This window comes from Cervus canadensis, chromosome 7 (assembly GCF_019320065.1).
Source record: "Cervus canadensis isolate Bull #8, Minnesota chromosome 7, ASM1932006v1, whole genome shotgun sequence".
NCBI lineage: Eukaryota > Metazoa > Chordata > Mammalia > Artiodactyla > Cervidae > Cervus > Cervus canadensis.
In genome coordinates, this window is record NC_057392.1 from 91,186,625 (window position 1) to 91,202,270 (window position 15,646).

At 45.2% G+C, this 15,646-nt stretch overlaps 1 protein-coding gene across 2 annotated transcripts in view; it reads left to right on the forward strand.

Moving 5' to 3' along the window:
* Positions 1-15,646, forward strand: part of WWTR1 (WW domain containing transcription regulator 1) — a 138,112-nt gene that overhangs the window by 107,356 nt on the left and 15,110 nt on the right. For both annotated transcript variants that reach the window (XM_043474047.1, XM_043474046.1), the window contains exon 4: positions 3,279-3,481. In XM_043474047.1, the coding sequence (XP_043329982.1) occupies positions 3,279-3,481 (203 nt within the window). The remainder of the gene's footprint in view (positions 1-3,278; positions 3,482-15,646) is intronic.

The following is a 15,646-nucleotide window of genomic DNA, read 5'->3' on the forward strand; positions in this document are numbered from 1 at the left end:
TTCTTCTGGCCTGAAAGAGGTCTTATGAATTAAACCCTTCTGAGTATCTGGACTTTGTCTTACTTGAAAATCTTTATTTTAAGAGAATTTTTCCCTATGACACAGTATGTGCCCAATCCCTGACCCTCCCACCCAGGCCTTCAAATAGAGATTGTAATTATGCTCCAAGCTGTAGAAATGAACTACTTATTTCAGTTATTTTGGCATCAGTCACAACGATGCTTTTTTCCTTTTCTTGGACTAAGAACATAAGGAATGCCCAGCTGGTTTCATTCATTCATCCCATCATTTACCGAGTTTCCTTCTGTGCCAGGAGGTAAGAGTTCTTGGCGGTGGAGTTGATTCAGGAAGTGAAACCCAAACTGTTTTTGCAGAATACTCCAGTATCTTACCTTGTCTTGAGTGACTTCTCTGTGATTGAGCAGAGTTGTCAGCCTGTCCAAACCCTCCTTCAGCGCTTCCTACTTGTAACCTGAGCAACCTTTGGGCCCAGGAGCCTGTTTGGAGGGCCGGCTGTTTAAGTGGCCTCTCACTGTGGTCCATTGAAGGCAAATTGTGTGTAGAGGGGTTGCCCCGGTTTGGGTGATTGTTCCTGGACTTTGGTCTCAGGTGTGACAGAGGGCGGCGAAGGACAGTTGAAAGGGCAGGTGGACAGGGTGTCCGGAGTTCAGCTTTGGCTCCAGTTGTACCTGTTTCTAAGCAGAGCACACCCCTTGCCTCCCTAGCGTTCACAAAATAAAAAGCTGAACTAGGTGTTCACCAGGAATCTTTACAAAGCCTAACATTCTGGTGTTTCCCTGGTGGCTTAGATGCTTAAAAATCTACCTGCAATGCCGGAGACCCGAGTTCGATCCCTGGGTTGGGAAGACCCCCTGGAGAAGGGAATGGCTACCCATTCCAGTATTCTGGTCTGGAGAATTCCACGGGCAGAGGAGCCTGGCTGGCTCCAGTCCCTGGGGTCGCCAAGAGCCGGACACAACTGAGGAACTTTCACTTTCACTTTCACAGACAAGCATAAAACCCCATCTCATTTCTTCACACGTTCCTTGCAGAGCCTGTTAGATCCTGTGAGGGCACGGGCTGTTTGTCCAGCTCCAAACCCAGCATGCAGCACACGGTGGGAATGCAAGAAAGATTTGAGTCGTTAGAGGTTAATTTCAAAAAACAACATTTTTATCCCACTGCTACTTCTATCCAGAGGAACTGCCTGTCACGGAGCCAGTTCTTCCTTAAGGAAGCCAGTTCTACAGAAAATCCTACGTGTTGGTGCTTTGCTTTCTTCTCCTTTCTTTTTAAAAATCTCATTGAAGCAGAGTTGATTTACAGCGTTGTATTAGCTTCAGCATACAGCATCGTGATTCAGCTATGCATGTACACGTATTCATTCGTTTTTAGATTCTTTTCCCGTATAGGTCATTATGAAGTGCTGGGTAGAGTTCCCCGTGCTACGCAGGAGGCCCGTGTTGATTATCTGTTTTATGTAACGTGTGTATGTTAATCCCAAGCTCCTGATCTATCCCTCCCCGTTCTGTTCTCTCTTGGGTAACCGTAAGTTTGTTCTCTAGTTCTGTGCCTCTTTCTGTTTTGTAAATATATTTTGCTCTTTTTTATGGCTGAGTGATATTCCGCTGTGTACATGGACCACGCCTTGTTCATCCGTTCCTCTGTTGATGGACATTCAGGTTGCTTCCGTGCCTTGGCTGTTGTAAATAGTGCTGTGATGAACATTGGGCTGCACGTATCTTTTCTAGTCAGGTTTTCTCCAGCTGTATGCCCAGGAGTGGGACTGTTGGGTGATATGGTAGTTGTGTTTTCAGTTTTTAAGGAACTTCCACACTCCTCTGCGTGGTGGTTGTACCAGTTTATATTCCCACCAACAGTGTGGGCGGGTTCCCTGGTACTTTTTTTCCAGTGTGTATATGTGTGTATGTGTGTGTTTTCTACACATTCATTTAATACATAATTGATTAGGCTACTTTAAAATTCACCTAAGAAAGTTTGCTTATCATATGTTTCCATGTAATGTCTATATCAAACTGAAGGTCTGAAATATTTCACTCTGAACTTTAAGTAAAATATGCCAATAATTTTATCTTTAAAGGTAATGATATTGAATATAGCACAAATTACGTTTTTTTGTTCTTTTTCCTCAGAAATGAAGTAAGTATATAAAGTTACACATTGTTGCCTTTGGCCCTGACTTAGGAGCAAATAGACTGGAAAACATGGTTTTCTTTATTACAGGATATTACCCAGTAGAAGTTAAGCAAATTGATAAGTAAACTGTCTTGAGAAAAACTAGCACTTTTTAAGATGCATTTTTTGCGGGAGAGGGGACACTAATTATATAATTTATTAAACTATTTTAAAATGTTTTGTAACGTGAAGTACTGTGTGCTAAAATTTTAAATATTGGTAAATACAAATAGAAAATCCTTTAAAAAGTTGAAAACACTTATATGCCTTTATCCAGTCACAGACACTATTAGCATCTTTTCTATAATTTCTTTCTCACTAATAATTCTCACTAAATGTTCTCTAATCATTCACTAATAATTTCTCACTAATAATGTCTTTGGGGCATCCTCTTTTAACAAAGCATGAATGGGGTCCTGCTTTTGTGTAGACCCCTGATCTAGGTGCTGTGTTTTTTGTTTTTTTTTTTTCATTTATTTTTATTAGTTGGAGGCTAATTACTTTACAATATTGTAGTGGGTTTTGTCATACATTGACATGAATCAGCCATGGAGTTACATGTATTCCCCATCCCGATCCCCCCTCCCACCTCCCTCTCCACCCGATTTGTTACCTGTCAATTTGCTCTCCTGTCCTAAATATTATTTTACACCCACCACTGTCAGTGATCACGTGCCCTCCTCAGCTCTGCCGTAAACATGCAGGTTGTCTGAGGATAGGCACACACACCCAGATGTCCTGGTGAAATTAGCTTTCATGGTGTGGTAACCTTTGTGGAATTTGCTTATGACCACTATGTTCTATTTAAGGATTGACATGTACCCCAGACACAGGCAAGGTGTGAAATCAGACTTTTCACGGGGCACAGGAGCTAAGACAAGGTGAGTCAGGAGAGGGGCCAGTGCCTGAGTCTCTGTGAATTGGATTAAGGTAATGATTGCCGAAACAGTAATGACAAGCAGCAAAGTGCTTTGGAAGGAGCCTCAGGAATCTGTACTCTGGAGTACACAGCGTTCTGATGGCCGCTTTTTGACAAGGTCTGTGCTCCTGGTCGCTCATCTCCCTGTTCTTCCCTCCCGCAGTGATGAACCACCAGCACCAGCAGCAGATGGCAGCCAGTTCCCTGAGCCAGCAGAACCACGCCCCTCAGAACCCATCCGCGGGGCTCATGAGTATGCCCAACGCGCTGACCACCCAGCAGCAGCAGCAGCAGAAGCTTCGGCTTCAGAGGATCCAGATGGAGAGAGAGAGGATTAGGATGCGCCAGGAGGAGCTCATGAGGCAGGTATGGCCTTCGGTGGTACCTGGGGGAGGCTTCGTGGCCAAGGCTACTAGGTCGGTAGCCACTTGCCATCAGAGTAAAATAAATCTTTCTCCAGAAGCACTAACGGCCCCACACCCTGCTCCAAACTTCCATTCTCTACTTGCTCTATCTTGAGAGCCAGATCTGTGATCACACAGACGAGCTCTATCAGCATGGCCACCTTTGGCTTTCACGACTCGTCACTAGAAGGAGAGAAAGGGTATGTACCAATCACTTTTTACCACAAAACTTCATGGCTTGAAAGAATAACCATTTTATTTATTTATTTTTTAAAACTTTTTATTGTATATTGGCCTATAGCTGATCAGCAATGTTGTGATGGTTTCAGATGGACAGCAAAGGGGCTCAGCCATACGTACACGTGTATCTCTTCACCCCTCAGCTCCCCCTCATCCAGGCTGCCACACAACAGTGAGAATAGCTCCCTGCGCTGTACAGTGGGTCTTTGTTGGTTATCTATTTTAAATATAGCAGGGGGTACATGTCCGTCCCAAACTCCCTAACCATCCCCTCTTCCCATCCTCCCCTCTTCCCACCAAATAGCCTTTTCATTATATCACACAATTTTGTGGTCAGGAATTGAGGCAGGGCTCAGCTGGACTGCTCTTCTTCTATACACAGTGTAGGCTGAAGTCACTCAGTGGTGTTCAGCTGGTGGATGGGTTGACTTGGAGGGTCCAAGATGGGTTTCCTTAAGCGTGTGGCCTCCTGGTGAGGGTTGCTGAAAGACTGGGCTTAGCTGGGACTAAAACTTGAAGCATCTGCCCATGGCATCTCTAGCTTGGCAGTCCTGGAGCTGTGGAACTACTCTATTTGGAATAGCAGCCGGGGTCTCCCTGAGAGAATGTTATGAGAGACAGGAATGGAAAGCTGCCATGTGTCAGGGCTTGGCTCTAGAAACTGCCGCAGAGTCACGTCGTCCATATTCTCTTGATCAAAGCAGTCGCAGAGCGCGCCTTCCTCCTGCAAACCTCCTCTCACCCTCCCTCACACCCCAAAGCAGAGCAGACAGCAGAGCGTGTTCCATGCAGGGAATGACAGTGAACCTGCAGCCGTCTTTGATCTGCCGTGAAGCATGAAAAAAAGAAAATTGAGGAGGCTTGAGAAAGCAAAATGTTTTGCCTATGGACTCTGACAGAGGGGTCTGCAGAACTGCCTGGGCTTTGAACAGACACGTCTGTGCCATCCTCCACTCGTCCATGTGCGCAGTCAGTCCAAAGAAGGCGTGTCCTCAGTGAGTCAGGCTCAGTGCTTCCCTAAAAAACATAAATAAAAGTCCCTGAAGGAGGCCACAGTCTTTTCCCTGCTGAAATGGCTTGGTCTTTGCAAGAGCAGAATTCTCTTCTGTGCTGCTCAGCTAATGTAGCACATATTTTCAGGCCTCATAAATTTTGCTGGCTGCATTTTCAGGAGGAAGGCTTCAGTTTATTGTTCTAATTCTTCAGACTGCCTTATGACTCACATGAAGCAAGGTACATGGGTAGCTTCCTTTCCATGTTTAAGGAAATGAGTAGTTTTAACTGTTCCAGAAAGCTTTCTTGCAGGGGACTGGGGATATTAAACACTATTTTTTCCCTTTGGCAGTATTATATCTGATACTTTCAGAAATATATACTTACTGCCATAGGTAAATAATGAATTTCTCATCAAATAAATTCTAAAATACAAAGTATCTGTACTGTGTGATACTTTATACTGTGTGAGGTGGCTTTCCTGGCGGCTCAGATGGTAAAGAATCTGCCTGCAATGCAGGAGACCTGGGTTCAGTCCCTGGGTCGGAAAGATCCCTTGGAGAAGGGAATGACTACCCACTCCAGTATTCTTGCCTGCAGAATTCTATGGACAGAGAAGCCTGGCAGGCTACAGTCCATGGGGTTGCAAAGAGTCAGACACGACTGAGTGACTGACAATTACACTGTGTGAACTTTAAAAACCATGATGAATTAAAAGAATTCCTTAGACAATCTTTGAAAATGCGGGAAGTGAATATAAATTGTGCTTTGTTGTTCTGTTGAACTGTCCTCTAAATTTGAGGAATACAACTTTGTAATATGACCATTATTATGCTTTTTTACCCTGAGGATTTATGTCTGAACTTTCATAGCTATTTCAGGGTAACAGTTGTTTATACTGTCTTTAGATATACACTATCATGTTTCTTAGCAGGAAACGATTGTATTATGGTTTTCTGTCTTTGGATAATGATTCTACTTGGAATAATGTATCTATTTTATAATATAGAGTAAATTAAATAGCAGTAGAGTAGCCTTTATACATTTTAATGATTTTTTTCCCCCCACAAAGCTATGACTATCCTGCAAAGAATGACTTGCTTCTCAGTTTCTGCCTTGTTCTATTTCTCTTTCTCTTACCCCACCTCCTCCTTTCCCACAGAAAGTATTTCTGAGAAGGGGTGGAGAAAAGTGCCCCAGATTGTTCCCTTTATGCCAACCATAGGTGCCTTTGAAGCAGAATGTTAGTATTGATGGTTCATATTACAGAAATACCAACCAAGTTCCTTAAATGCTGGTCCCTAGAGGCTGTGGAACTCAAGGGTATTTTGCTTCATCAAAGTGTCACTTCCCCCGTACAGGACCACGGGGAGAAATACTGTCCAGATTTGCTCACAGAGGTTCACACAGTTAGCTTTGGACGTGCAAGCGCACGCATACGGAGGAGGAGAAGATGGAAAGGGTGGTTCCGGTGCCTTCTTATCTTTATTATGGAGTACAGGAGGAAAGGTCTAAAGAGACTTTTTTAAGTCGTGGAAGTTTTCCTCCATCCAGAATTAGCTTGCCTCTTAGGGTCAAAGATATTATTTAAGACCACACAATAAATGGTGTTAGAGGGATGACAGTCTTCTGGGGCGTTTGCCAAGACGTCTGGTTGTTCAGGTGTGGATTATGTGTATCACCTTGGTGTGTAGTTTTTTTTCTTTTTTTCTTTTTAACTTCTTTCTTTTGTCGCTTTGCTCTTAAGCATCACTATTTGAACTTGATGGACTGGAAGTAAAAGTGATTCTTGGCCCACCTGTTTAGCTGCCTTTTAGCATCTGGGAGGAAGGTAGAGGCACTTTGGCCCTGAAGAGCTCTGAAGATTGTCACTTCCATTTGTTCTTTCTGTCCCACTCCCTGTTCTTCATAGTCAACAACTGCCTGAATATCCTTTGTTCTCTGGGCACTTAGTAACTCCCCTGCGTGGTAAGGTGCTTCCGTCGTGTCCTGCTCTGTGAGATCCCGTGGACTGTAGCCCGCCAGGCTCCTCTGTCCATGCGATTCCCCAGGCAAGAGTACTGGAGTGGGTTGCCATCCCTCCTCCAGGGGATCTTCCTGACCCAGACATCCAGCCCACATCCCTTATGTCTCCTGCCCTGGCAGACAGGTCCTTCGCCATTTGGGCAAGCTGGTAATTCGCCTGGTCCCCCTGTGGTTTGCAGGAGGGCCCTTGCTGTCTAGCCTGTCCTTTCAGAGCCCCTGCCCAGCAGGCAGGCCTTGACCTTCTTCTCACAGGAGAATTTCTGGGAGAGAAGTCCCTTCCTGTCCTTCATCTCTATGGGAGGAAAGGAGGTTGGCACACTTTAATAAGTAGAATGAATTTATGCCCTAATTCTTGGGAAATTATCACTACTCTGTATTTTTTTTTGAACTATTTATTTATTTTCGGCTCCTTCAGGCCTTCGTTGCAGCACACAGAATCTTTTACTGTGGGGCACAGTCTTAGAGGCTTCTCGGCATGTGAGATCTTAGTTCCCTGACCAGGGATCGAACCTACGCCACCTGCATTGCAAGTGCAGAGTCTTAACCACTGTACTGCCAGGGAAGTCCCCTGGAAGCTCCTTATATGCTATATAACTATTGTTTTATTTTTCCTTCTTCTTCTTTCTGCTTCCATGCCATTGTTCCTCTAGGCATGTAGTCTGTGGAGAAGACAATTCCTTGGTCCTTCTTCCACAATCTGACATATACCTTCTGCTGCCAAGGACTCAGACATGAACTTATCACTGAAATCATGTGGAATATATTAACACAATGAATCTGAGGAAAGTCTGATTACAGATCTGAAGTGAACCTCCATTATTTCAGGATGGAAAATTATTTTCTGATTCCTTTTTTATCTCGTCTGTTTATTCACTCAACATTTGCGTAGTGCAAAATAATAAAAAGATAAACGAGACATGGCTGCTTTCAGATAACTTACATTTTATCACAGGAGACAAAATGATTAAATCTAATCTGAATTGGTGGCCAGAAGGATAAATTCAAACCGTTCCCTACTTTGTGGGGTTCCAGTGTCTGCTCATGACTGGAGCAGAGACCAGATCACCTGAGCCCAGAGCTCTGGGAAAGGAGCATAACGTGCTTTTTGCCTTTCTTTTCAGCCCCCACAGGCCAGCAAGTTGTTGAATAACTACAGAATTAGGATCAAAGGGCTGGTGAGGTTTGGTATCTCCCCTGATTAGGAATCTTTTTAAGTAGGAGAGTTTTGTTCAAAATGGTTCCTACGCATTAACGTTGGCCGCTGTAGCAACACAGTTGAACTGCTTGTATCTGATAACTGATGAATTATCTCGAAACACGGCAGGTGCTCCCAGGCCAGGGGTGCCAATGGGCCCAAAGGGATCCCAGCCAGGTCTGCAGAACGTGGCCTTATTAGGAAACTTTCTCTTTCAGTGTCTCTCACAGACCTTATAGAGAATGACTTTTCATGAAAGACATTCTCCACTGTCCGTGATAATGAGAGTTTTATTTTTTGCTGGTGAGGCAGTTTCAGGTTCATCAAAGTAATAGCAACCCTGGAAAAGAAAGCAATTCTCAGGAATTCCCTGGTGGTCCAGTGGTTAGGATTCTGAGTTCTCACTGCTGAGGTCCCAGCTTCAATCCTCGGTCTGGGAACTGAGATCCCACAAGCCACATGACCAAAAACAAAACAAAAAAATCTCGGTTGGACGATGTACTTCTTGCTATCTTCTCATATAGTTTTTAATTTTTAAAATTATAACTAGTAGTAGTTGTTTTTGTTGTTTTTGTCTGACTGAGATAAGAGAAAGCATTTTTTGCTAATTGGAAAAAAATCCAGACTCAACAGCCTTCAGGGACTTCCCTGGTGGTCCAGTGGGGAAGATCTGTGGTTCCAAGGCAGGGGGTACGAGTTCTCTCCCTGGTCAGGGAACTAGGATCCCACATGCCACGCAGCCAAAACGAACAAACCCAAGTGGTTCTGTCTCATCACTTTTTCTCCCTGACCTTCGACCCCAGGGCAAATCCCAGCCTCTGGAAAACCACCCTGCTGAGGGTGCTTTGCTCTGGAGGTGAGATAACTGTAAGAAGGGGAAGAGAAGAAGACTTCGTAATGTATGATTCCATTTATATGACATTCTGGGGAAGGCAGAACTATGGAGACAGCAGAAGGGTGGTTGCTAGAGTTAGGGGTGAGGGAGGGACTCCCTGCAAAGGGGAGGCGCTGGGAGATTTGGGGAGTGAGACCACAGTTCTGGGTATTAGTTGGGGTAGCTGTTTCACAGCTGTATTATGTATTCGTCAAAACTCAGAACCGTACAATTTCACAAAGTATGACCATGACTATATGTAAATAAAAATAGTAATGAAGTAAAGTTATTGCACAGAAAAGACAGGTAGAAAATATTTAAAATAATCAAAACCAAAAAGGAACATAATCATCATCTATTCTTTTACCTCAAGAGAGCTGTGAAGATGTTGGTGCTTTCTTTCCAGTCTTTGTATGTATCTTTTTAAAAAATATATATATATATATTTAGTTTAAAACAAAATTGGTAGTATATTATACTACTGTGTGTTACCTCTTTTCTTAATATATTTTGAGAAGTCATCTATTTATTCTGTATCAGCCATGAAAGTTGTGCTTTGAGTTTGGACCTATCTATTCTAGGCTGCCTGGAATCCTTTCTACAGCAAGACTGGACATAAATTTTAAAAAGCCATGAACCACACATGCCCACAAGACTATCGACTATTCTGCTGTTACAGCTTAAAAACCAACACAATATTTGCTCAGTATCATAAAGGGCATGTTTGCAGTTTTACCCAATGAAATGGAAAATGTGAGGAACTGGTCAGAAATTGAGAAACAAGCTTCTCAGGCCCTGTTTGTCCCTCTGAAAGAACAATTCCTTGACGTGAAAACAGACTCTTGGCTTTATCTGAGTAGAGTCTTCCATTGTTTTATTCATTCGAATGTGAAGCTTGGGGTCTTTCTGGCTCGAAGATGATTTCTGACTGGAGGACTTCCGGTCAGCCCCCAGGGCCGGGAAGAATCTTACGTCGAGAAGCCTTCGCTCCCGCTGTGTTGTTGGGAAACCGTGATTATTCCCAGGCAGACTCAGCACTGCTTTCACCCCCATCCTTCACTTAATTGGGGCTCAGCGGACGAGAAAGCGGCGTGTCAGACAGAAGTGCTGACTCAGCACGGCCTCCGGTTGCCAGGGCAACGGGACGAGGGCAGCGGGCTTGGGCGGGAGGCCGCGGCGTTCTTCGGGCAGGCCTCGCAGATTTCTGCGCGGCTTGACAGCCTCTGCCGGCTCTGGCGGGCCAGCCGGCCGGCCTCCGCCCGCCATTCCTGACGGAGGGCCCCGGGGAGGGACACACCCGGCCGTGAGCGCGGCTGGGCCCGGGGAGGCTCCGAGGCCTGAGGTTTGTCATGTGAAGAACCGCTATGGAGAGCGGTTAAAAAGGGTCCTGGCGTAGCCTAAACCGCGGCAGCTTCACGGGGTCACGGCTTCAGCACACGGGGCTTTGACTTCCTTTGAGAAAAGCCTCTCAGGGAATGAGGCTTCGGGCTTGACCGGGAGCATCGGTGACGGGATCCCGCTGGAGTAGCCTGGCTGTGTACACTCACTCACTCATTTGGTCACCGTGTTCTCGGCTTTGAATGCCCAGCAGTGAACTTATAGGCTTGGTCTTGACCTTCATAGGGTTTCCATTCTAACTGCGACAGGTCCTGGAAACAATTCATTTTCTAAACAAAATTACCAGTTCCTTTAAAAAGGACACTTTGGAAAGATGTAAAATCAAACACATTTAAAATTTTTAATTTTTAAATATTTATTTTTTATACAATTAAAAAACTATTGAAATCTAGTAGATTCACAGTGTTGTGTTTGTTTTAGGTGTATAGCAAAGTGTTTCAGTCACATATATGTGGGGGTGTGTGTGTGTGTGTGTATCACCTCCGTGACATAGGGAAGGTTTGCCTAGGGCCATACGTGCTGTGTGGCTGAAGTCCTGGGAAAGCTTTCTCAGAATTTGAGAGTGATGGGAAAAGCCCAAAATGGAAAATACTGAGCATTCTTAATCGTTAGTTAAATTGGTCAGCCAATTTGAATTGGCATAAGAAAGCGTTTGCACCCCTGGGTGGGGAAGTTCCCCTGGAGGAGGGCATAACTACCTACTTCAGTATTCTTGCCTGGAGAATCCCACGGACAGAGGAGTCTGGAGGGCTACAGTCGATGGGTTCGCAAAGAGTCGGACACAACTGAAGCGACTGAGCACGCATATATTCTTTTTTAGGTTATTTTCCATTATAGGTTATTGAAATTTTTTAAATAATTTAAAACCTCCCTTTTCATTCCCGATTACAAAGAATTGGCGTATTCTCCACATTGTACAGTACATCCTTTTAGCTTATCTTACACCCAGTAGTGTGTATCTCCCTCTTCCCCACCCAGGTATCACCCCCAACTCCCACACTGGTAACCACTGGTTTGTTCTCTATATTTGTTATATTTGCTAGTTTCTTGTATTTTTTAATCCCACACGTAAGGGATATTGCACATTGTCTTTCTCTGTCTGACTTATTTCACTTTGGCATAGTGCCCTCCAAGTCCATCCGTGCTGCTGCAGATGGCAAAATTTTGTTCTTTTTTTATGGCTGAGTAGTACAAACACATTTTTTAAAATGGAGGTTCACCAAGTTTGCACAAAGGAAAAGCAGCTTCATATTTCTGATCTTGATAAGATCTCTGAGGTATGAAGAAATACTCCATCTTGAAATCTATTCAGCTATTTTTTTTTTTAAGTGAAGAGGAGAATATCTAAATTATAATGTTTCCCTTAATGTGATTCTAAAGGATAACAGAGATTATGGAACAACACAAAACTGTTATATACGTCTCAAATTAAAGAGCATCAAGAAGGCCGTGGTTAATAATTAGGGACTCAACAAATGTCTTTTCCAAAGTGTCAGAGTTTCGAATATTCCTTCATAGCGACAGCCTCAGTCTGGCAGCTGAGCCTGTGTGATGAGGTTATTTCCAAAGAGAGGCTCCAGGAAATGTGACAATGAAGTTCTCGAATCCCTTGGCACAGAGTTAAAAAGAAATTCACATTGGGCATGGGTTTTTTTTCCCCCCTATAAAGAAGGTCAATAATTCGGCATTCTGCCTCTGAAGTCCCTCAGGGTTTTGGCAGTGAGAGCAACTTCTCTGCACCAGAATAATTTTTTAATGTTAGGATTTCAAAATATTGTCTTTCTTTTCTTTTTTTTTTTTTTCATTTGTTTCTACTCACTCCACCCCTTATAATTAAAACAACCCAATGTTCCATTTTTGTAGTATCCCTGGCCACACACACTTAAACAGATCACCCTCTGAAGAAGTTATTGTCTTCCTTTGTCTTTGAAGTACACTCCAGCGAGGGCCAGAGCTGGCTGGCGAGAGGCACTCCCTTCACCCAGGACGGACCAGCTACGGGGCACTTTCAACTGCTGTTTACTTTCTCACCTCCCCTGCTGATTTATTCCATGGGCAGGCGGCAGGCCAGCGGGGAGCTGGGAGGAGAGGTTTGAAGTTCTCTTCCAGGGGCATCTTCCTCTTATGAATCAGCATTTGTCTTTCACCCGCTAACCCCTCCAGCTATTTTAAACACCATCCCATCCCCCAGCGCCTAGGAGAGGGCACCTTTAAACCCACATATATGTAATTATTCGCTTCAGGAAGCTAGATGGAAGACCACAAACTCTGAGGGAGATTCTCAGGCCTTTATTTTGTACCAGTCTTTACACCCCCCAGCTTGGATGTAGAGAAAAAAAAATGTGGTGGAGGAGGGTAGGGGTGGGGTTACCAGGGGCAGCTGTCCAGATCTTTCTGAAACTGGCCTTTAACATCTTAACTTATAACTCTGCTGGCTGTGCTTGTGAATTCCCAGGACACTAGCTCCACCCATATACATTGAAACGGATGGGGAGGCCAGTTAGATCTGTTTTCCAATTCAGAGATTCAGGAAGTGAAACAGGACACCTTGTTAAATCCTCTGAACTGCCTGAAAGAGTTCACCTTTCAGAAGAAGGAGTTTACCTTCTTTACCTAGCTCAGCTGGTAAAGAATCCGCCTGCGATGCAGGAGACCCTGGTTCGATTACTGAGTTCAGAAAATACTTCGGATAAGGGATAGGCTATCCACTCCTGTATTCTTGGGCTCCCCTGGTGGCTCAGACCTTAAAAAATCTGCCTGCAGTGCCGGGGACCTGGGTTCAATCCCTGGGTTGGGAAGATCCCCTGGAGGAGGGCATGACAACCCACTGCAGTATTCTTGCCTGGAGAATCTCCATGGGCAGAGCAGCCTGGTGGGCTCCAGTCGATGGGGTCGCAGAGACACGACTGGACAACTAGGCTCACACAGCCTGGAGAAGGCGGGGACGGGTATTTCCACGTTCTGACTGTGAAAGCAGGTGCAGAGAAATGAGACAATGCGCCCAAGTCCCGCAGCTAGTAGGTGAAAGGGCTGACAATTTGAGGTCTTGAGGTCTGCCAGCCTTGGTCCTTGGCGTTCCTCTCTCTGCCGCTGACTGTGTAGTGGCTGTGAGAACAGACTCGGGCCAGATCCTGGGAAAGTTGCTTAGCTTGTCTGCGCCTCAGTGTCCTCATCTATAAAATGGAGAGAGCTGGGCTGTCAAGAGGATGAAGTGAAATAGTATGTTAAGTAATATAACATGAAAAAAAAAAATAGTATGTTAACACACTTAGGACAGTGCTTCACAAGTTGTAAGTGATATGCAAGTATTAGCTAATATCTGTGTATCCTAAAACGTTTAGCGCCATCAGTAGCTCATTTTATTAGCTGCCTCCTTGTGCCAGGTTCTTGATAAATATGCTTTTTAATCTTTATAACCAGCCAGCAAGATAAATCTTAAAAGTCATTTTTTTTTTCCAGATTAACAAACTGAAAAAAAAAAAGTGTAGTCCAAGACGTTATATCTAAGGAGTAGCTGAGCTAGGATTTAAGCTTTCATCATTTTGATTCCAAGAACACTTTTTTTTTTTGGTATGCCAAGCCCTGGTCATGTCCAGTAGCGTTTACGCCTCAACAAGTGTTTGAAAATTCCAGTGGCCAGTAGCCCAGAGAATTGAGAAGCAGCCAGTTCTACCAATGAATGGACTACATCAGATATGGCTCCGATCTGGGACAGCGGGAATCTTCCTTCTTCCATGTCACAGCCCATTAATAGTTTAAGAGCCATAGTTGCCACTCCGTATCTCTTTTAAACAGTCCCCTTGCTTCTTCATGGGACTTTCCTGGTGGCTCAGACGGTAAAGAATCTGCTTGCAATGAAGGAGATGCTGGTTTGATCCCTGGGTCAGGAAGATCCCCTGGAGGAGGAACCCACTCCAGTATTCTTGCCTGGGAAATCCCATGGACAGAGAGGAGCCTGGTGGGCTACAGTCCATGGGGTTACAAAGAGTCAGGCACGACTGAGCAACTTCACCTTCACTTGCTTCTTCATAGACATAACACCCTGACTTCCTCACATTTTGAATTTTCTCCTTTGATCACTCTTTGTAAGAATCGTGACAAAGTGTAGAACAGAGACCTGGATGCAGTCTTGCGTGTGGAGGTTGGTAGATCCCTGAATGCAGCAGAAATAGAAGCAGTGCTGACTCCTTGAGTTGGAAAGAAGGTTTGGAGCATGTAGATGTCAGGGAGAGAGACCCTACGAGGCGTGGCCCTTCTCCGTTATTTTTTGTTGTAGCCTGTTTCCCCTCTAGAATCCTCGCCGAGCAGGGCACTATCTGTAGTTTTCGTTGCTGTATGCCTGCTGCTGAGGTGCCTGGCCCCTGATAGTCTCCACAGTAGTTTTAAAAAATAATTTTTATTTATTTATTTTTGGCTGCACTGGGTCTTCATTGCTGCTCAGGCTTTTGTGACGAGTGGGGGCTATTTTCTGGTTGTGGTGTGAGGGCTTCTCATTGCTGTAGCTTATTTTGTTGCAGAGCATGGGCCCTGGGGCGTGCAGGCTTCAGTGTTTGTGGCGTGTGGACTCAGTAATTACAGCTCCTGGGCTCTAAAGCACAGGCTCGGCAGTTGTGGTGCTTGGGCTTAGTTGCTTGTAGGCGTGCTTGGACCAGGGATCGAACCCATGTCTCCTGCATTGGCAGGCGGATTCTTTACCACTAAGACAGCAGGGAAGCCCTCTCCATAGTATTTTTTTAAAAAGTAAATACAGGTACAAAGGAATGAGTCTTTGTGGAGTCTTTGGGAGACAGTTGGCTGAGATTTGGAAGTGGGAGAGGTGGTGTAGCATGAAGAAAAAGTTTGAAGTTAGCAGGAAGAGCTGCTCTAGGGCCAGGTGAGGAATGTACTTGAGACGTGAAGTTTCAGACCCCAGATGGACGTGTTATTTTGGACTTCAGGGCTGGGAGAGGGGCAGGTGGTGGCTTGCTGTGATCATCAGGAAAGGCATTCTGGGAAAAAGGCAGTGGAACAGAGCCTCTAAAGGGGGGGAGCAATGGCCTGATGAAGAGGGACCCAAAGTCCTGACAAGTCCAGGAAACGGAAGACTTGCTTGGGAGGACAGGTGGCTGGCAGTGGGAGGGCCCCTGGGAGGGGACCTGTGGACAGACTTGCTGACCTGGAGGAGAGGTAGGGGGGAGAGACAGACCAGGGGCTGTGGTGTGCTTCCAGCTTAGCCTCTGGTATCCGGCCTGGGCTGGGGCAGCTGGGGGGGAGCACGGGCTGGGGCAGCTGGCGGGGAGCACGGGCTGAGGGCCGCTGCCCCGCCCGCTCTGAGTCGGGGGCCTGAGTCACAGCCTGGACCCGCCTCGTTCCCCTGTCCCCGTTTGCACGTCAGCTCTCTCAGTCCTGTGCCCCATCTTCAG